The sequence below is a fragment of the Pleurodeles waltl genome, chromosome 2_2 (genome assembly GCF_031143425.1).
Source record: "Pleurodeles waltl isolate 20211129_DDA chromosome 2_2, aPleWal1.hap1.20221129, whole genome shotgun sequence".
In the NCBI taxonomy this organism is placed as follows: domain Eukaryota; kingdom Metazoa; phylum Chordata; class Amphibia; order Caudata; family Salamandridae; genus Pleurodeles; species Pleurodeles waltl.
The window spans coordinates 172,245,747-172,269,173 of record NC_090439.1 but is presented as its reverse complement, the minus strand read 5'-3'; the positions used below and the strand labels follow the sequence as shown (position 1 = coordinate 172,269,173).

General features: G+C 41.9%; 1 protein-coding gene across 1 annotated transcript in view; it reads left to right on the top strand.

Moving 5' to 3' along the window:
- Positions 1-23,427, top strand: part of LOC138281273 (band 4.1-like protein 4B) — a 721,652-nt gene that overhangs the window by 611,914 nt on the left and 86,311 nt on the right. Inside the window, exon 8 of the mRNA XM_069219592.1 lies at positions 15,510-15,597. Within this exon, the coding sequence (XP_069075693.1) occupies positions 15,510-15,597 (88 nt within the window). The remainder of the gene's footprint in view (positions 1-15,509; positions 15,598-23,427) is intronic.

Here is a 23,427-nt window from a genome sequence, read left to right as displayed (position 1 = left end):
TTCATTTGCTGAAATATAAAAAGTGAAAAATAGGTATCAAGAAAACCTTTGTATTTTACAAATGGCCACAAGATAAGGTGTTGAGAAGCAGTGGTTATTTGCACATCTCTGAATTCCGGGGTGCCCATACTAGCATGTGAATTACAGAGCATTTCTCAAATAGACGGCTTTTTTACCCACTGTCTTACATTTGGAAGGAAAAAATGTAGAGAAAGACAAGGGGCATTAACACTTATTTTGCTATTCTGTGTTCCCCCCACGTCTCCCGATAAAAATGGTACCTCACTTACGTGGATAGGCCTAGCACCCTCGGCAGGAAATGCCCCAAAACACAACATGGACACATCACATTTGCACAAAGAAAACAGAGCTTACAAACAAAGTGCCTAGCTGTGTATTTTGGCCTCTAGCTCAGCCGGCACCTAGGGAAACCTAGCAAACCTGCACAGTTTTGAAAACTAGACACCTAGGGGAATCCAAGATGGGGTGACTTGTGGGTCTCTGATCAGGTTCTGTTACCCAGAATCCTTTGCAAACCTAAAAATTTGGCCCAAAACACTTTTTCCTCTCATTCCGGTGACAGAAAGTTCTGGAGTCTGAGAGGAGCCACAAATTTCCTTCCACCCACCGTTTCCCCAAGTCTCCCGATAAAAATGGTCCCTCACTTGTGGGGGTAGGCTACCACCCGCAAAAGGAAATGCCCCAAAACACAACGTGGACACATCCAATTTTTCCACAGAAAACACAGCTGTTTTTTTGCAAAGTGTCTAGCTGTGGAGTTTGTCCTCTACCTTAGCCGGAACCTGGGGAAACCTAGAAAACCAGTGCATTTTTGAAAACTAGACACCTAGGGGAATCCAAGATGGGGTGACTTGTGGGTCTCTGACCAGGTTCTGTTACCCAGAATCCTTTGCAAACCTCAAAATCTGGCCAAAAAAACACTTTTTCCTCTCATTTCGGTGACAGAAAGTTCTGGCATCTGAAAGGAGCCACAAATTTCCTTCCACCCAGCGTTCCCCCAAGTCTGCCGATAAAAATGGTACCACACTTGTGTGGATAGGCCTAGCGCCCACAAAAGGAAATGGCCCAAAACACAATGTGGACACATCACATTTTTTCACAGAAAACAGAGGTGTTTTTTACAAAGTGCCTACCTGTGGATTTTGGCCTCTAACTCAGCCGGCACCTAGGGAAACTTATCAAAACTGGGCAGTTTTGAAAACTAGACACCTAGGGGAATCCAAGATTGGCTAACTTGTGGGGCTCTGACCATATTTTGTTACCCAGAATCCTTTGCAAACCGCAAAATGTGGCCAAAAAAACACTTTTCCTCTCATTTCGGTGACACAAAGTTCTGGAATCTGAGAGGAGCCACAAATAGCCTTCCAGCCAGCGTTCCCTCAAGTCTCCCGGTAAAAATGGTACCTCACTTGTGTGGGTAGGCCTAGCGCCCACAAAAGGAAATGGCCCAAAACACAACGTGGACACATCACATTTTCACAAAGAAAACAGAGCTGTTTTTTGGAAAGTGCGTAGCTGTGGATTTTGGCTTGTAGCTCAGCCGGCACCTAGGGAAACCTAGCAAACCTGCACAGTTTTTAAAACTAGACGCCTAGGGGAATCCAAGATGGGGTGACTTGTGGGGCTCTGATCAGGTTCTGTTACCCGGAATCCTTTGCTAACCTCAAAATGTGGCCCAAAAAAACGTTTTCCTCTCATTTCGGTGACAGAAAGTTCTGGAATCAGAGAAGAACCACAAATTTCCTCCCACCCAGCATTCCCCCAAGTCTCCCGATAAAAATGGTACCTCACTTTTGTGGGTAGGCCTACTGCCCGCAAAAGAAAATGCCCCAAAACACTATCTGGACACATCAATATTATCAAAAAACAAAACTACCTGTTTTTGCGGGGGGCACCTGCATTTTTGGTCCTGGGCTGAGCAGCCATCTAGGGAAACCTACCAAACCCAGACATTTCTGAAAACTAGACACCCGAGGGAGTCCAGGGAGGTATGACTTGCGTGGATCCTCCAATGTTTTCAAACCTCAAATTTAGCTAAAAAATCCAATTTTCCAACATTTCTGGGTGGGATTACTGCACTGGGACAAATTTCATACCACTCAATGTTCCCCTCAGTCTCCTGGTAAAAATGATACCTCATTTGTGTAGGTGGGCCAAGTGCTTGTGAAAGGGAAGAGCCAAAAACATGTCGATATTGATGGGGTACCAAAGGGGGTCCAAAAGAGCAGTTTGCAAAAAAACATTTTTAGGCTGACAAGTGCAGCAGAATTTTTATTGGTATAGATGAGACAATGCTGGGTGGTAGGAATTTTGTGGGTTCCTGCAGATTCCGGAAGGTTCCATCACAAAAACATGGGAATAATTAGTGATTTCCAGCCAAGTTGAGGTTTGCAGGGCATTGTGGGTATGAAAATGGTGCGGGTGCATGTGAAACACACCACCCTGGAATCACCCAGATGTTTAGTTTTCAGATGTGTCTAGGTCTTGTGTATTTTTCTACATGACAGCATCCCAAAGTCCATAAAGTGCAGCCCTCACCATTCCAAGTGGGACGATTTTGAGAGTTAGCCAAGCTCTCATGGGCCAAATGTAAAACCAAAACCCAAAATAATCAAATGTCTTCTTGCTTGCTGTGGGATAAGATGTTTTAGAGTGCGAGGGAGAGCTGAAAGACTGTTACTCCAGGTTGGGAAGGGGGCATAACCAGGCCCATACTGGTTGGTAGCCACCACCCCAATATTTTTTGTTTTTTTAAATTACCTGGCATCTAGTAGACTTTCTGCCCCCCGGGGTGTGGATCAGGGGTAATTGCCCCATCTGCCCACTGGTGGGCAGAACAACGTTAGCCCAATTTATTTGGGTTGGGGGTATGGCCATACCCCAACCCTCTCATTTTGGAAAAATAAAACTTCCCTGGCCTCTGGTGGGCTTTCTGCCCCCCCCTTGGGAGAAGATGGGCCTTCCAAAAATAGACTCATCTGCCCCAAAGGGGGGCAGATATGGCCAACAGTAATTTGCCCCCAAGGAGAGCGACCCTTACCCAAGGGGCTGCCCCCCTAAATAAAACATACGCCAACACACATACCAATCCCTGGTGCCTAAGTGGTTTCTGCCCCCAATGGGGGCAGATTGGCCTAAAAAGAAATCGGCCAATCTGCTCTCAAGGGGGGCAGAAATGGTCTAAATACAAAACTGGCCCCACAGGGGAGCGACCCTTGCCTAAAGGATCGCTCCTCATCTCTAAAACTTTTTTTAGCCCTGGCGTCTAGAGGTTTCTGACCCCCCCTGGGGACAGATCGGCCTAATAACAATAGGCCGATCTGCCCCCGGGGTCGATTAGAAATGGCCTAAAATAAATTTGTCCCCACCACCCCCTCGGGAACGACCCTTGCCTAAGGGGTCACTCCCCTTGCGTGACATAGGCACAAAAAAAAGATCCCCGGTGCCTAGTGGTTTCTGCCCCCCTTGGGGGCATATTGACCTAACAAAAATTGGCCGATCTGCCCCCAAGGGGGGCAGAAATGGTCTAACTACAATTTGCCCCCCAGGGGAGCAACCCTTGCCTAAAGGGTTGCTCCCCATTTAAAAAAAAAAGAAAACAAACAAAAAAAACACAAAAAAATTAGCCCTAGCGCTTAGAAGTTTCTACCCCCCCCCCGGGGGCAGATCAGCCTTATAACAATAGGCCGTTCTGCCCCCAGGGAGGCCAGAAATGGCCTAAAATAAATCCCCCCCCCCCCCCCCGGAGCGACCCTTGCCTAAGGGGCCACTCCCCAACTAAAAAAAGAGAAATGATCCCTGGCGCCGTGGGGGTGGGGTGGGGGGGGGGAAGAAAAGGCCTTGAAAAATATTGCCCCCCTGGGGAGCGACCCTTGCCCAAGGGGTCGCTCCCCTCATGTCAGTTTCATCCAAAAATAAATCCCTGGTGTCTAGTGGGCATTTCAAAAGCCGATTGCTTTACAATCCGGCTTTTGAAATGCTCTGAGAGACTTCAAAGGGAAGGAAATTCCTTTCCTTTGAAGCCTCTCAGGCCCCCATCACATAATCGGAAGAGAAATGCTTTGCATTTCTCTTCTGATCGCGCTGGAAGCTGAGCTTCCAGCGAGAAGGGGAAGTAGCCTCTGATGAGACGTCACTGGGGGGGGTCGGGGTGGAAGGAGAAGGGCTTCCCCTTCCATCCCTGCCTTTGGGGGGTTGGAGAGAAGCGCTCCCTCTGAGCTCCGTGTCCAGGACGTAATGGTTACGTCCTGGGCACACGAGCACCGTGCCGCAGGATGTAACCATTACGTCCGCGTCACAGAACCGGTTAATCGTAAAGCCGGATTTATCATTATAAGTTTGAAATTGCCACTTTTTGAAAGTTTGCCTTTTCCCTTCTTTAGTCCTCTGTGCCTGCAGACTACCTTAGGCCACATGACTGGGTGTAACTGACAGTTGAAACTTTGTGAATTTACCCCCAGACAGTCACACAATAGGGGGATTAGCAGAGCCTGAATGGGCCATTAACTGACTTAATGGTGGGGAGAGCTAAGCACAGCCCCACTTGCACCTGCAGAGGCTGGGCTGTGCCACCACACAATAGGCTTAAGAGCCCTGTATTGTCAGTGCAGCCAGCTAAAAGCCAGGGCAGGAGAGGCAGGAAACTTCTAGATCTACGAAGAACCCTTCTGGAAGCTTCTCCCAACTTCTAGGAGCAGGGCACCAGGATATAAAAATAGGGTTCTCACACCCACTCTTCAATTAACTGCTGGACCTGCGGAAGGACTCTCAGAGGACTACCTGCTGTACATTCTACCATACTGCTGCGGTACCTGGAAGGACTGCTTTGCCGCCTGGAGCCTGCCTTGAAACCTCAAAGGCCAGCCCTGCTGTGGAACCCTGCATCTTCACCTGCACTCAGGACTTCAGAAGTGACTCCAAGGGCTAGGTTAGCTGGCCTCCCATTTAGAGCCACAGAGGCATGACAGGCTTCCCACCATCTTGAACCCGCACCTGGACCCAGCCTGAGTGAGTCATGACACGCTTCCCACCATCTTGAACCCGCACCTGGACCCAGCCTGAGTGAGTCTTGAACTCCCAAGAGGTCGCCATCCACTCCTGAACCCTTAGTTGTGATGCTAAAGGTGCTTATGTGGCCATTTTCCTAAACTGGGTAACTGCTATTTTGAACCCTAAGCTTAAAAAAAAAATCATAACTCTGGTTCTACTAATTGGATTTTGATGGTTTTGGTGTCACATAATTTATTAACATTTAGCCTATGTTCCTAAATTGGTTTTGGATTTGTACTATGTTGGGTTTTCACTTTATTTAGATTTGTTTACGGCATAAATACTTAACATATTGCCTCTAAGTTTAGACTGACTACATTTTGTGCCAAGCTACCCAAAGTTAAGCACATGTTAAATTTGTGGCTTTTTGTGGTTCACCCTGCAGGGGATTGTGGCTGTTGCTTGGCCAGGACTCAGACCCCAATCAACCAGCCACCCAATTTCTACCCTCCCCCCCTGTGTTTTGATGTTTAGACCTATCCATCACCAACACACCGAGTTGATTTTAGTATTCATGAGGAAGGTCAAGACAGTCCACTGGAAGGACACCAAGATTCCATCTCCCAGTATTTTGGTCGGGACATGATTATGAGGAGGAATGTGTTTTTTTAACCCGCACAAAGACTCTGGCAGTAAGGTCTATTCAACACTCCTTTGTGGGCTCATCAAAGTTTAGAATTGTCTCAAGGGTCGTTCACACATCTTCTTTGAACTGATAGAATTTGTAACTTTCTCTGGCATCAACTTTGAAATCCAAATGGAGGAGACCAATGAAAAGCCTGGCTAACTTGTTAGATGAGACGGTTATGCTGAGCTGTTTACCAACTATGAGCATAGTTGATGTCTCATCTGACATGTCTCTTTATCCGTTTTCAAGTTCTCTGGAGCTTTGGCTCTATTGTTCACTGTTTCTCTATTCTAGTTTGGTAATCCCTGTGAATTAGGCCAAACGTGTTGATAGAATTTATGATTTTTTAAGACTATAACTAACATATAATATTTTTGCTTCTTTGTCCAGACAGAGGATGGGGGTGGTTTAACGCTTTTTTCTGGACAAACATTAATGGTGTTTGTAGCTGTTTTACTTTTGGCCAATGGCTCCAATTGAATGCCCTGTTGCCTTTTCATATCATGGAATATATATATATATATATATATATATATATATATATATATATATATATATATATATATATATATATATATATATATATATGTGTGTGTGTGTGTGTATATATATATATATATATATATATATATATATATAGATAGATATCCTGCAAAGTTCTTAGACACTCTTGAAAGTTCTCTGATCTTGTTATGGGTGCCACTCCCAATCTGCATCTCCAGCCTCGTATCATGTTCTTATGTGGACATTTTAGGCACTGCTGACTTGATTCACAGTGACCAAATGCTATGTTGACTTATTTAGTTCTGGTCATTGTTTTGGGCCTTTTTGGTGTTATATAGTTCTAGCAATAATGGTCTTTTTTTCAGATATTTTCCATTATCAGTATTAATGCCCTCTAAACTGCTCAGTTTTTTTTTTTTTTTAACAGTGGGTCTTATTCGCTGGTCTCCTTGTTGGTATGCCTGCCCTGCCTATTGATTCTGGGAGGGCTGGGAATAGATATGCTATATCTATCTATGTGTAGATCCTCTCCTTCATTTATCTGTTTGGGTATCATAAGGGTAGGTTATTATAGATTGCATTCCCCATGCCTAATTGATTTAGTGGTTTTTATGACTCACAGCAGATGTTTGTTTGATTGCTGTGTTATGGGTTTACCCTGCCCATCCAGTATATTGGATGACCTTGTTTGCTTTTTAGGTGTTGAAGGGGTCGACTCCCATTTCCTACTGCATATGTACTCCACTGCCTAATCCATACTTGTTTTGCCCCCTGGAGTACACATCCCATTTTTTAGTGCGTTTTCTTGTTTTTTTAGTTTAGTCTTTTCTCCTTTTCCTCCATTGTTTTGATGTCTTATTCTTTCAGAGCCATGTTTTCCTCATAAGACACTGTAATGTATGGTTGCTAGATAGGTGACGTTTATTTCTGGCACCATGCAACTCATTAGGGTACTATTTGTCAGATTTTTGTCTACGCTGAAAGTCGTTTCTTTAAACACAAAAGAGCTTAACCGTCCGGTGAAGCGCAGGAAGATTACTGGCTGTTTAAAAGAGGATATCATGTTTTTACAAGAGACAATGATTGAACTTGAAGAAGTGCTCTGTATGCGTGGTGGCTAGGTGCAGAGCTTTTCATGCTCTCTCCACCTGTGTTAAAGAAGAATGGGGCTGTTACATTGATATCAAGGTATTCTGGTCTTTCTATCATTACATCGGAGCAGGACGATTGTGGCAGGTGATTCATTACCTGACCTCAAGCTGGGGCTTGGAAGTATTTGCTATAAAAATATATGCACCAACTGTAGATGACCCCACCCTTTGGTCTAACCTAGCTTTCAAGCTGGCCCTGCTTCACACAAATGCCTACATCATCCTGGAAGGTGATTTTAACCTACCAGTGGATACATTTCTGGATAGGCGCTCAAACTTTAAATATAGAATTCTTTATGCCCACAAGGCAGTGTGTTCACTGTGCACTGCACATGACTTAGCAGACATGTTGGGGTTGCATAAACCAACTGGTAGTCACTTCACCTTCTTTTTTCCCCCCGAAAATAGTTTCTTTAGAGCCAATTACATTCTAGTTGATAATGCCCTGCTGCACGACACCTTATCTGCTATTATTGAACCCAATACCATTTCTTATCATACAGCTGTCTCAGTCATTTTTAAAGTTCTTTTCCCCACTCAACCTAAAAACTGATCGTGGAGATTGAATTCTAAAATTCTTGAGAACAATACCGATGTCCAAGTACTAGCCCAATAATTTACATTATTCTTTGAGGACAACACCTCCTCTGTCTCTTCTCCAGTCATCCTTTGGGACACCTTAAAATGCTTTTTCTGAGGACTGGTGATAAGCTGGTTGTCCAAGAAAAAAAGAAAAAAATAGACCCCTATGGGTAAGATAGAGGCAGACATTAAATACCCAAATTCTTTTCAGAAGTTCGAGGGATGTTTCTGCCCTAACTAAGTACAAAAATAAATAAAAGATAACTAAAATATAAGTACAATAAAATTGTAAGTAAATGTGCATATCCTTCATCTCTTTCAGAAATTCTGTGCTGACTTTCATGCCCCTTTAGTAACCACCTCTTAGGAAGACTGCTTAACATTTCTTCCTTTTTTATCATTAAGAGCTTTCTGCCTTGAAGACAATAAAAGGCTGAATGAACCAATAGCAGAACACGAGATACAGCAGGCAGTTAAACATATCCCATCTGGGAAAGCCCAGTGCATAACGAAACTTGAAGGCCCTTCTCCCCCACACCCCCTCCCCTTGAAGTCCCTGGAAGGGTGCCCACCCCAGACCCAGTCGGGAACTGCCACCCATGCACAGTGGGCCTTTGTTACATCACTGGGAAAGACCCTGGCCCTTATGGCCTTCCCATAAACTTTTACAAGTCTTTTGGCACGGTTCTCATGGACCTGCTAGGACAAATACTAAATAATTTTGTGACCATTGGTTCAGTATGTGACACTGCAACAGAGGTGGTTATTATTGTTACTCGAAAAGAAGTGAAGACCCCTCTGACCCAAAACATTTTTGGACAATTTCTTTGGTAAGCCTGAAAGCCAAAATGTATGCTAAGATCTTAGCAACCTGCTTTGCCCCTTAAAAAAAGAAGATAATTAATCCCCGCAAACAGTCTTTGTCACAGGAAGGTTACCATGTAATAATATCTGCTTGTTCTCCCATGTCATTGAAAAATCATCCCTTCTGGAAGCCCCATCGGCAGCAGCCATGGTTCTGGATGAGGAGAAGGCCCTTAGGGTTTCTTGGCCTTTTTTGGAGGCCGTTCTGACCAGTTGCACCCTTGGAGATATCTATATTAAAATGGTCATGGCCTTATATTCCAAACCTTCTGCAGGTATCATGGTCGGTCAAAGGAGATCTGTCCTTCCCAATGCCACTCCATCAGGGCACCCGGCAAGGCTGTCTATAATCACAATTACTCTTCTTGTTATCCATTGACCCTGCTGACTCAGACTTTAAACATGTCTACTGACATTGAAGGAATATGGTTTGGTGATATGATCTTTAAAACCGCTGCTTATGCGGATGGCATCTTAATTTTTACTGGGGAACCGAATACAGCTATTCCTGCCATAGTATAATTAGTCAACAGATTCTCTGGTTTCTCAGGCTAGTCTTTAAATCCAGATAAAACTGAAGTCATAACTTTCAACATTCACTGCACCTCCTCATGTCTGGGGTCTTCTCTATTCAATTTAAGTCCGTCAAGTATCTGTGTATCTAGTTCTGTAGCAATCTAGCAGGTTCCCTTTCACTGAACGAGAGCAAAACTCCTGATAAAGTTAGTGATCTCCTCTCAGCTTTGTCTCCTAAATTCATCGTATGGTGGGCTGATTGGAAATGTTAAAGATGATGACGACACCCATGAGCAACTTCCTTTCTAGTATGTCCCCACTCTTTCTTGGCTTCTTCCTTTTCTACGATTGCTAAAATGTGTTTCTAATTCCTTTGGAATAATCAGAGTGCCAGACCGAGCTTTAAAAACGTAGGGCCCCTATGCGTATAAGTGGCTGTAATCTTCCAGATTGGTTCATCTATCAGATGGCATTTTTAGCAGCTCACGGCATACAATGGTTTGATCTGAACCTGATTCATTCACCTCCCCGGATTAAGATTCAACAGCATATTAGTTATCCATTCCCACTGCCAGCAACATTGACTCTGTCTTATCTTGTCTCTGCCCATTCTTATGGATGGGATTAAAGCTTGTGGGTATTAGACAAACTCCTTGCTTCCAATGTTAATAAATCCTTTTATGTTTCACTATGGAACAGTATGAAGTTCTCGACCTCCAGCTCGTCAGTTTTGAGCTTCAGTTGGACAAAGAATGGCATTACCTTGATCTCAGATTTATATGAGGGAGAGAAGCCCTTATCATTCGCGGCTCTAGCAGGATGATATGCGCTTCCCAGCTTGGACTTTTATGAATTCCTAAAGCTTAAAGCTAATTACTCTAAATTGGGCCCCCTACACGCCCCTCTGTTTTTCTCTGCTCTCAGGCACATTCAATCTGGGAGAAGATGCGGCTTCCTAGATTTACAAATTGCATGAGAGCTCTTTCCAACGCAAACTGAACCTCCCTTCCTAATGGTCTAACCAGGTGAACAGATGTGGGATGCAGGCCTCGAAAAATCATACAAATGTTACTAGACCTGCAGGTATAGTAAACTGAATAATCTACCTGACCATACTGTGATGCACTTTACCTGTAAACTGGTCGCAATTTGTGTGATCCTAGGCAAATATTTTATTTAGCAAAGCCACTTTGTTCTTCATTATGACATTTGCGCTCACCTTCAAATATGCGAGTTCAGCATTTTTGCTGAACCAAAAATTCTCTTGTTTGATTTAATCCACTAAACATTTACCCCGTGTATTTAAAGACTCTATCCCGCTTGAGGGTACACCTGACCCCTTAATTCACTAATAGCATTGCCAACAGGGTCGGGCAGGAGTGTTTCTGAGTTCATGTTTAAAAACTCACTTTTAATACCTTACCCCTTTGTTCACTAATAACATTGCCATCAGGATGGGGGCAGGAATATTTCTGAGTTCACATTTAAAAACTCACTTTTAATAAATATATCACTAATGCATGATGTGGTAGTGCACTGTCATTTACAAACAACACATTTTCCATTCCATTCCAAAAAACCTTACCACTAACATAGCATATGAACAATCTGTGGAAATTGGGCTTCAGCTAAAATATTTGTCATTTGCACATCACCAAATAAAATGTAATGCTTACGTTTTTATCCTATAAAATCTTTTTTCAGCACACACAATTACAAAAAATGTGCTTTTAGAATTACTGAAATATATTTTGAAATGTTTGTACAGTTCATGTACAAGCTACTTAAGTGTGTGTTACAAAAACAAACTGACATTTTACAGCATTCCATTGCACACTCTTTGTTCACTTTACAAAATCTAGCTTGCAGTCAGAGAAAATAATTGTTAGAAGTCATACACCGACTGTTGACATTGGTCTCTGAAGGCAGAGAAAATGTAACAAGATAAAACTATATTTTAAAGGCCTCTTTATTGCTCATTGACTGTCTGAGTGAACAGGACACCTGTTCTTTGTCTGTTCACCAGAAGGGGCCATTAGACCCTAAAAATATCTCGCCCTGATACAATATAACGTGCCATAGTGAGGGGGCGAGTTGATGTCTCTGTTTCAAGGTAAAGGGGTATCTCCCTCTCTAATGCAAACTAAATATTTTCTTGCATATTCGCTGTATTGACCCCTAGTGAACTTTGCAAATTGAAACAAAAAGATTCTGACTGTTGTTGGTTCTGTGCTACAGAGCGTGGTATAATGGAGCACACATGTTTTTACACGTCCTTTTATTGCCACCTATTGGACTGCAGAAGCTGTCCAACTAAGTAAACATTTAACACTATTATTTGACTATTTCACTTGGTCCATATGCCATCAAGACCTTTTCCAACCTTACAGACAGCAATCTCATTCTCCTTCATTTGTTGACCACTATAGCTATTAAAGTTATTATATTTGAATGAAGAAACTTTCAACACGTTTCATATCACTATTGGTGGGCGTGGGTAACCTATCTTAAAAGCACATACTCTGCTCAGTCGTGTCACATTAGGATCCCAGTCCCATCTGTGTGGTTATGGGAAACAGTAGAACCCTTTATAAATAACCTGGAATGATTTCTCACTAACCTTCCCACACGCTCACCCATTTGTGCAGCTTTAGGCGTTTGTTTGTAGCACTGGTTATCAACTACATGGCTCTCTTTCATATATTTCGCCTATTGTCTTTCCTGATTTCTTCTTTACTATCAAGTCTTCTGTTCCTACATGCTGTACTTACCTCGATCTGTTGGTTTCGTTTTTCCTGCTCTGTATTAGCAATTGTGTTTATAGACACCCTTTTCATACATCTCACCACTTGCTATTATTATCAGTCTTTGATGTACTATTCCAACTACTGGATTCTTTAGGTCGCTTTTTATAGTTTATTGTTGGACCTATTTCTCTTAGTGTTGTTTTAGTGGTAATGCAATGCTATTGTCTTTATATTGCTTTTTTGTGTCTATTCGTTGATATTTTGTTATGATTCTAAATGCCAATGGAGGCATATTTCTTGTGTTCCCTAAAAAATGTAATAAAACTTTTAGAACCAAAAAAAACCCCTCAATTTTACTAATTTTCCTAACGAAAAAACTGACCATAACAAAATCCCTTTTTATTGACCGCCAAGGTTTCTGCCACAGCAAAAAGGCATATGATTAAATTACCAACTATAACGTATCCTCACACTAAGGATTAGACTGGTGCATGTGTTGGCTCTGAAGCTACTTGAAATGCCGCAAATAGTCAGAAAATGAAGACACATGCTTATGATGACAACACTTCCTGGCACGTGTGTGGACCAGGCAGATATGGTTGTCCCAATTGATGAAGATGTTGATTGTGACACATTGGCAGTTGCTAGTTCCTCACAGCCAGTTCATCATGATTCGGGTCATGAACACTCATTCATGCACAACATTTCTGGACATGTAGCTTGGCTCCTGACACCTTTTAATTTGGATATTTGGCCTGACCCAGAATTGTAGAGGGCTCCTAGATAAGCTAGAGCAAGACTAATATCAAGTGTTTTTCAGCAGAATGGAAGGTCTATGTGGCATGATATTTTTATTCCATATCACACTCAACCAAAATTTGGTTACTGTATTAACAAAGTACATAGGTGATGCAAGCTTGCCTTGTTGGACTCGATGTTATATAAATTTGTCATGGTTCATGAGAAAGTATATAAGACCATTAAAAAAAATACTGTTTATATACACCGGACATAAGCTCTTAAGAAAACACATTTGCATAAATGCATATTACCTTATTTTGAATTTACAGTAAAATTAGTCCAATTACAATCATCATTAACCCCCAAATTATTTCACATATGAACTGGGATTGCACAGTAGTAGTAATAACTTTCTAGAATGAGGCTGTGACACATTTCGCTAACATGGTGGGCAATTCAATTTCAGGTACACCAGAACACTGCTTCAGTGATTTACAATACCAAAGAAGGGTATGATACATTGTAAATGTGAAAGTCCTAGGTGGGAGGTGATTAACCAATCACTGGATGCAGAGATTAGGGCCCTTGATAGACATGTAGGAGGGAAACCTTGAAGAGTGGCTGTTAGAGAAAGAAATTCTGGTAAGTTAGAAGAAGACCTGCTTGACTGGAGGGCACTGACTAATAGTGAATGTAAGGGATGAGGACTCAGAACAGTATTTGTAATGTGAATACTTCCTGCCTGATTACCCTCCAAGGTTCCGCTTCGCAAAGGTTTCCATTTGATTTTAATAATTTTCCCTGTTGCCTTGCATAGGTTTAGAAATGTGTGTTTTGGAAAAATAATAAACCTTTTTGGAAAAAACGCTGGGCTAATATAACCATCATGTAATTTACTACATTCTTGACAGTGGATCATAACATGAGTTGTTTTGTTTCAATACAAACCCTCCAGAAGTAACATTTTCTCTTGTGCTAAAGCAAGTCCATCCAAGAACCTTCATTATTAGGTTTTTCGCAGTAGCCAAAGTGAAATAGCAAAAGTGACCACCTTGCTTAGTGCCCCTCTAAAGAATTCACATAGTTTATGCTGACTCTATCTTTAGAAATCTTCCAGTAAACATTGTAAATAAGAAATGCTTAGTCAGCTATACAAGATCAGTGTTTTGGTCAAATCGATCATTTGTTTTTTAAATAGTTTTTGTGCCTTTGCATCAGCAAACAGATTTTGTAAAATACATAAAATTAGTTTCCAAATAATGCACTTTTTTTCCAGCTGGTCAGATAAGAAAACTGATAGCTTGATGAAGCAGTAGAGAGTGTGCATAATAACAAAGGGTGTAGTCTCTCTAGGATTCGGGTCCAGCACTATACGAATCATCTCTAGGGAGGTGGCTGCTCTCAGACTAAGCTGTCTCCTTCATAGGGTAACCTCAAAAATAACAATGCTTTCTCTAACCCACATGACCTAATTGAGGTGCTATATGTTGATCTAATTAGGGCTTTGCCATTGCAGCCAATCTCTCTTAGATAAACAATAGGTAACCAAATGTATTAGTGAATTTGATCACATTCACACTCTTCCAGTCTTCCAACACCTCACCATAAAATTACCACACCATACCACTTTCAGAACATTTCCTGAAAGCCTGCATTGTTCACCTCTTCCCACGTCCAACCTTTGACAGTGCCACATTCCTGTCACCATTTGCAGCACTTCAAGCCTCCAGCTGTCAAGTTTCCCAGGCCATGCGTGAGCAACTCACACAGTGCAGATGTATTCTTTGCATTCTGTGACTTTTTGTCCTGTACTTATACTAGGATAAACTGGAATACAAGTCCCAGAAAGCAAAGCAAAAGCCTGAATTTTGCATAGACCTCGAAACACCTTAGCAGCCAATGTAGCAACCATCCTCACATTGATTACGTTATGTAACTTGTTTTACCTGGATGGCAGAGGAGCCCTTGTGGGTTGTTGAAATACCATCTAAACAAACATTCCTAAAAACCAGAGTGGGAGGGTATCTCTAAAATCTCACCTAGTTCCGTTGTCACCTCCCAAACAGCACTATATAGTCCAAAGACACTTCGAAAAGCATCTAGCACACCTCTCTGACAAAGGTTTTCACACAGTAATCTTATTGAGATGTTGCCTTACAACCTTATTTTCACCATTCTTAATACCAGGAAAACTTTTAGGACAATCTACCTTGTTTCTTCCTTGCCTCTTAGGGAGCGCGACCTTCAGCCACAGATGATTGAACGCCTGGAGCATAATAGCCCCCTCTACGATTTCATTGTATCAGAACACCTCAATATCTTTCTTTTTTAAAGTTAAGCATACATATTTTACTCTTCCAGTAGAGTATGTCAATGTTAGGTGCATGTGAGAATGTGTACTGTGGAGATGCATCTCACCACTAATTTGCCTTGTGGCCTAACATCCTTGGACCGCCATTTACATTTTTAAATGACAACACTTGGTAGTCTTAACATGTTATAGATCAAAGGTAAATCTATCTGAGTTTGCCACATATTTTAAATATCCTATTCGTTAGGAGGCACAATTACTCACATTAACGGCTTGCTGCATCAATATGTAAGTTGTTTTGAAATTGTAAAATGTAATCCCACTCTCACTTAAATAAGTTATTGATTGTATTTATAACTTATTGCTTGAAATTTATTTGTATTCGACTGTCACAGGGGAAAGAATCCTGCACAGGCTGAACTCTGCTACTTGAACAAGGCTAAATGGTTAGAAATGTATGGTGTTGACATGCATGTTGTTAAGGTAAGAATCTGTATTCCTCTCAATTTTCTGATTGTGGGCAATTTACTGGTGTAACTTGAAGGACAGGCATTTTGAGGCCAAATCGATATTTCACGAGGATTGTTTGCTTAAATAAGTGTATTATGCAGTTGACACTAATGTGGCAAGTGGTTACCTTGAGCAACTAAGGCTGTACACTGGCTTACCAAATGCCACTATATTCTCTAACCACACAGTTATAAACCTCTTTTTGAGTTGGTGAAATTGAAATTGATAAATAGTGGTGTATACTCACAGCCAATAAGTGCTGGATAACCTTTTACATCTATTTATTTATCCTTTTATCAAGTGCAAAGCAACATTGTACACCCCAACACCACTACAAAAAATATTGTGACACACATCTTTAAAACTCTTTAGAAATATATATATTATCATATTATAAAGCAATGCAGTCATTGATCCCTCCTCTGGTCCTGACCGCATACCCAGGGTTTTAACATGTCCACTAGCTTCCCCCAGTATTTAATCCACATTACTTTTGACCCTGTCTGATATGTTTTTAAGTATTGCAAGTAGGCCCCTGCCGTGTTCATTAGTGTTCCTCTTCTGCTTTCATTGCAGTCTATCAAATGTGGGATTCAAATCTTCAAGTTCTCATGCTCATCCTGTTCTGTCATAATCTTTCCCTATTGCAACTGGCCATGTTTGGCTCAATGTGATCTCCGATTCACAGCTGTCTACCATCTAAAGACACTATACATTTTTACTTTTTTGTAGGTTCTGGTGGACTTAATCTAAAGTGCCGGACACTTAAGCAGAAATACCTTGTATCCAACCACTGATTTACCAGAATTAAAAACACATGGTGGTACACAACCTTTTTAATGCACTCTTTATTTTTTTGTATTAGGTCTTGAGTATTGGTTCTGGCTACAATGCTTAAGAGAACGACATATGGAAAAAAGAAGTCATTCATCTGTTAAATAACTTTTCCGCACTTGGTAGGACGTTGTGATGTACTTGACAAAGCCTGATAGGCACCAGAATGTGTCTTGAGGAGAACTAATAGTGAAGGCACCAAGGTCAAAGCCATTTCCGCCTTTCATGGCTAAGTTATGTTTGCTAGTCATGAGGTGCTCTTCAGAACCATGAGAGCCATCTTGAATATGATGCACAGTTTTGCAAAAAGTATCAATAAAATGTTCAAAGGGGAAGTTCCCTTTTTGGACATTGGATTGCCCATGATGCAAAAACTTAGAAACAGGTTTTGTTTTAGGTCTGGCTTGAAAGAACACTTATCTCGATAACTATTGTTAAGATTTCTTTAAATGCATTAAATTATTTATCTCACAGACACTTTGTCTAGAAAAAGCAAATATTTGTAGTTTATTTTTTCACAGCCACACATTTTCAATATTCCTGTTTTAATCCAGGCTCAATATGCAAGGCAGACCTATAAGCTTTGACAATGCTTGTTTCCAAATTAGCTTCTGTCACATTTTTTCAACTTTAATAGCTAAAAGTAAAAACTAGGAGTATACTGCCTTTTTTCCTCGTTGCTGACACATTTCATGTGGGTGAGAGACACATGTTATTTTACATGACAGGCTTATTCCAGAGTAGCAAAACACATACATTCATGAAGCCAGAAGATAAGACCTTTGTCTCAACAATTAAGTTGCCAAATTGTGCGCAAACGTGAAGCTTCCTTTTTGATTCGAGAGTGTGTATTGGATGTATCTCTCATCCGCACATATAAAAACAGAGTTCAGTTACTACAATTATGGGCTGACACACTCCCAAAAAATAGGAACATACTAACTCGCAGCTACTATCTTAGAAAAAGGACACACGAATGTAAAGATTACCTTCGAAAGGAATACTGAAACTGTGGTCCTTTATCATGGGAGGTGGTCAGATCTCATTAATTAAGAGTATAGAGTAGGAATGTGTTCGCCCTTTGTATAGTTTCTCAATTTACTTCTCTTTGTTTAAGTGGCACAATACAAGTTACTATATCCATAACGTATCACGTTGATGGATTTGAAATCAATTATTTATTTTTCCTGTGATGCATAATAATAGTCATCCGGATAGTCAAGATATGTTTTGCCCCTTCTGACGCCCATGTTTGGGGCTTTTTTAAGGCTGTAAAACACTTTATTATACATGTTATTACTTTTTTGCAATAAAGCTTTAGAAATATATTAAGGGTGAGGTTGGTGATAACACTACTGTGACTCTGCACTTGTGTGAAAGTTGCATAATAATTGATGGAGTGTATTATGCAGCACTGAAGTGAAGTATTCAAAAGAACGTACATTTTCCATTGTAGCACAGGAGCCCCATGAAAAAGATTTTAGGGCCTTTTCAGCATAGAATACTGTAGTCCTAAGTAGATCACAGGTCACACACTTGCAATGGTAAAAAGTAAAGATTTTTTGATGTGAATGGTTATTATAAGAGATGGTGGCAGTTTGGGGTAGTAGGCCGATGAGGGCAGTCTATGATAAGGTTAGATGGACTGAGTTAGACCTGACATCTTTTGCATGGTATTCACCCCATACTTTTCGTGTGCCGTCTCCTTCAAACATGGTAAAATTGGCTTGCACATAATTGGCACATTTAATTAACTTGCAAGCTCCTAGTAAATGGTACTACATGTACCCAAGGACTGTAAGTTAAATGCTACTGTTGGGCCTGCATGATTAATTGTGCCACCCACTAACGTAGTCTTTTGAAACACGCATCAGGCCAGCCACTTTCAGCCTATAGTGCAATTTTAAGCTGTCATTTCGATCTGGCAAAATAAATATTTTGGCAGGCCTAAACCTTCATTTTTAATAAGTATAAGTCACCCATAAGATAAGACGCCCTGAAGGTTCATAGGTTCGGGGCATTGCATTTAGAAAGTAGGACATGTGTACTTAGGGTTTTACGCGTCATGGCAGTGAAAAACTCGTTAAGTCGTTTATTACTGTTGAAAGCCCTGCCTCTCCTATTGACTAACGCTCAGTTACCATATTACATTTAATAAGTGACAACTTTAGATTGGGAGTAGATATAATTATGTTGTTTACTCTCAAATGAATAGTAATTTAAAATCCTCTTTCAAAGCGAAGTCAGATTTTAAGTCACAGTTCTGAAAATGCCATGTCTAGAAAGTTGGCATTTCTTGTTCTAACCATATGTGCCTTCTGCCAGTGTCCTAGGCCACATGACTGAATGGCTCAGCTTTTGGGATTGTATATTCCTCCCAAGAGTGAAAAAAGAGGACCAGGTGTACATCCTGCAAGAGGGCGCTGGGATGGGGAAGAACATTGCAGAGCCTGATGTAGGGGTAGTAAAGGGAATCCACCACACCAAGGCTGACACAAGGTATAAATATTGGACCTCCAGAGACAAATTTAGAACACTCCTGGACCTGTGGACAATACAGAAGAAGGACTGTTCTACAGCTAGAGTAGTGCCCTGCTTCTTGATTACTGCTTTGCTGTATGAGGAGGTGGACTGGAAATGTCTTCCTTCATCCCACGCTAACCTGAGTGACTTCAAGGATCAGTTGACTGGCCTCCTCTCTGAGCTACAGGGACATAACAAGCCCCAGAGTCCTCCCTACATCTGCCCAGCTGACCTGCTGCAGATGGACCTGGATGCTCCACCTGTAACTGGACAGACCTGAGCGCTGCTGACCTCTGCTAGAGTGAGTTCCTGTTCCCCAAAAGGTGCCCCCTAGGACCCGGACCCTTGGTTGGCATCAGTCAGAGAACCCCTCCAGGAAAAAGGTGAAATCCTGAAGTTTGAACTTCTCAGCGACCTTGAGCAGACCTATTTGTGCCAACACTCTGCCGCCCGTGACTACTACCAACACAAAGCTCTGGGGAGACCAGTTGTTTGTGCTACAGCAACTGCCAGCAATAACCGGCAATGCAAGACCTGCACTTCACGCTACTGCAGCTACATTACACAGTGACTGCAACACAAAGCTCCAGCAATGACTGTCCATGACACCTGACCGACTCCTCGCTCTACAGCAACGACAGCCTGCACCGCCTGGCCTGCTCTTCGTGCTTCAGCGACAACCATCAGCAATGCTTTCCCTACTCCTCATGGTCTCTTTCCAGTGTGAACAAAACTCTTTGTGTGGTACTTTGAAATGGTAACTCGTTCAGCAGGACAAACGTGGCCCCTGTGAGGATTATGGTATATTATATAGTGTGGTTGTGCAATTTCACAATGTGATAAACTCACAAAACCACCTTGGGTCCGGTCAGGCTCTTTTGTAAAACCTCTTGTTCAACCATGGGTAGCTGTGGCTTCAAACAACAAGGCTTAAACAGAAGAACTAGTGTAAATCATTTAGAAGCACCAGACAACAGAATAAGAAAGTCATTCATCATGCAAGAAATCCAAAAGTAATTTACACAACTAGATTATATTTTTATGAATTTCTAGACACTAATATGAGGACAATTCACCAGAGTGTCTTGGAGATATAGATTTGTAAACTAAATGTAACTCTCAGGTTTTTTTAGTCCCAATCTCAAACGAGCATTGTTAACTGTAAAGTTTGGAAATGTTTGAAAAGTTTGGAAGAGTTGTGTTTTGCTCCTCCAGCCAGGAACGGATAACCAGTTCCAACAGGGAGAGGGTCAGGGAGGTCGATAATAAATATTTGGACAATTACCTGGTCAACAAAGTAGTCTCAAGTCTGGTTCTACACTTTGCATCAAAACCGCTATATACTTCAATGGAATGTTTGTAATGCTGAGTATACAGAATGCTGAAAGATGCTCTGGATGGCGTGGGGTCAGCTTGAGATTATTCTTCAGATCTCAGGTAAGGTGGGGCAACTTTGGCCAGAGGGTTTGGTGTCCCTTGAAGTCCTCTTTGGAAAGTAGAAGTTGCGCAGCGGCTGGGCTACCGACCTCCAGTCACAGCGGGTCCAGCTCTTTCCTTTGAGAACTAATGTCCATCTTTGGTGACCAAGTTGCGCTCTGGTGACTTTCCTGAGTCCGGCAGACACAAAGCAAGTTTTGAGTCAAGAAGGAAAGTCTTCTCGGCTGCACGTCAGCAGTCACCGGGATTTTCATGTGGTTGGATACTGGCTAACCAGGACAGGCTACTTCAGCTTTTATGACCCTTGTGCTGCAACAGGGGGTCAGCCGACTGACCCTTGGAGTTCACATGTTCATTCAGGGGCCTTGAATGTGATCGGAGGTATAACGTTCAAGGGGTCCCATATGTATGGCCGGAAAGTGCGCTGGGGGATGATGTAGTCATGATCTCCGGCAATGTGTGGAATCAAGCAATCCCAGAGTGCACTATTCTGCCTACTCTCAAGGTGCTCTAACCCTTCTTTGATCGTTAGGAGCTTGTTAGCCCACCCAAGAGGTGTGGCTACCTGTGGGCTGCATGCTCACAGAAAAACTGGTTCGGCAACTGGTTTCCCATTTCTGTTCCCACCACAAGCAGCCCTTCAACCTAAACAAAAGGGCAGCCCTTCTTCAGTGTGAGCCCCATTTCCCAATCAAAGGTGACATCTCCTTTGAAGCTCACCTTTTGGTTTCAACACCCCGTATGGCTTCCTGCAAGGGAGAGGTAACACATCCCTCTGCAGGCCCTCCGGCAGGCCTCTATTGTTCCTAAGCCTGGGAGTCATTCACGCTACACCCCTGTAGGGCAGACGCCTGTCCTGTGGCCAGCAACTGCAAATGGCCATAGGATAAACAGGGTAACAGAGTGGCAACTTTTTAAAATTTGCTGTTCTTTAAAATTGGCATAAGGTTCGACTTGGGCATCAAGTCGTGCCTAATGCCACAATTAATTTGATACCCTGAGGTACTCATTTTAATAGTCCCATTTAGAAATTAGCAGATCTTTGGTGTCAGCCTGTAACTGTAATGAGCCTACTAGCATTTTCAGAGTAATAAACGACAATTTGGACGTTTAACTGTTAGAACATGTTAAAATGTGTCTCTCTAAATAATACAGCTCCCTGCTTTAGGGCTTGATAGGCGTTCCTTAGCGGAGACATTAATATTTGTGAGGGACGTGGGAACTTTGCCATTGGTTTAAATGGCAAAGTTGAAGTAGCAGTTTAAAATTGCTCTTCCAGTTCCCAGTGGCAGGCTAGAGCCCATGGTTTGCTTTGTCACAATGTGGGTGGCACAATCAAAGCTGCTACCCAGGGTGGATTGTCCCTGGGTACTCTTGGTACAATATACTAGGGACTTATACTTAACTTAGTTTAGGTCTCTTGGGAGTAGCCAATTCAACATACATTTTCTAAGGGTTAAACCAGTTATACTGAGTTCTGGTAATCAGGCCTCAGCGCAGTCTTAAGTTGAAAAAACAGCAGCATCAGTCCAAAACTTTGAGGATGATCATGCAAAAAGACATTTCCTTACAGTCCCTGGATCAGACCCACACTCCATTGCTGTCAGCATGGGCTTGTGACATACTCACAGGTGTTGCTTTGTGCTTTAAGGTGCTAAATTTACTTACAACTTCAAAACTAACCATTTATCTTTCTTCTGATTGGATTTGTATCATTGTTATCATTGTATTTAATAAAATTGACTCTATTTTTCTAAATTGGTTTGGGATTTTTCCTGTGTTTTGTTTTCACTTTATTTATGTTTACATGCTGTATAAATACTTTACACGCTACCTCTAACTTATGCCTGACTACTTTGTGCCAAGCTACCAGAGTGTTAAGCACAGGTTAATTTTGTGATTTTTGAGGTTCACCCTGACAAGGATTGTGGTTGTTGTCTGAGTGGGGCTTCCACCCTCCTCAACCAATAATCCAATGTTTTACGTACTGATATCGGAGGCTGGGTTACAAGATGTAATTCTGGTTAATAAGCTTAAGACTGCTAACTGGAAGTCTCTGAATAAGCTTTTTTGCTTCCCTTGATCATTAGATTAGCTTTGCATGGGAGGCAGTGGGCTTGTGTTGCCCATGGTCATCTTTGTGGGATCAGATAATTAAGGTGCTAATTTCTCAGCCCTTTGGTTCCCCGGGTCTTTTTCAAATGGCAAGATTGAATTGTGGACAGTGTGACAGGTAGTAATATAGGGCTATGAATTACAGAAAAAAAAGTTTCCATAAATGCTGGAAAATGTGAGCGAGACATTCAGAAAAGGTTGTGTGGGTGGCCAGGCTAAGCAATACCTTGGGACTTGTAAGTCACTTTTCTGTATAATTCCTGGGTGATAGTTAAAGATCTATATTTTCGGGAAGCTCCGCTTGCTGTCTGTGAAGTAATGAGGAAGCACCACAGTAACCCACTGTAATGTTGTGTTGGGGTTGTTAGGTGCTGTGAAGATTTAGCTTATTAGTGATTGGCCATGCTAGTGGGATTTTCTGACCTCCAGGAGATAAGCAGTTGGCTGGCTGTACTATTGAAGGGTTTAATAAGGGTATCCCATGGAGACGCAAAAAGAAAATAAAGTACAAGGATCGTCATGTCTATAAAAGAAAGTCAGAATGGTTAGGTGGCAAAATTACCTCTCAATAAATCTTATCTTGAGTACTGTTAAAAGAAAAAAAATATTGGCGAAGAGCAGATTGCTATACGCAATTATAATGTTGAGAAACCAGAGACAAGGCAGTGCACGGCAGGCTGGCTGGGCAAAAGGGGGAATAAGGTCTTACCTTTGTTATAAGGTGTGATAAAGTGTACACGTAAAGTCACTGCGGTTGTAAATGAAGGAGGATGAATATGCCCTCCGAATGAGCAATGCCTTTTTCTCCCATATTTAATGTTGGAAATGCACTAAAATAAAGAGGGTGGGTGGAAGCCTTTGGATTTCTAATTGGGTCCTCCATTACAGGAATGG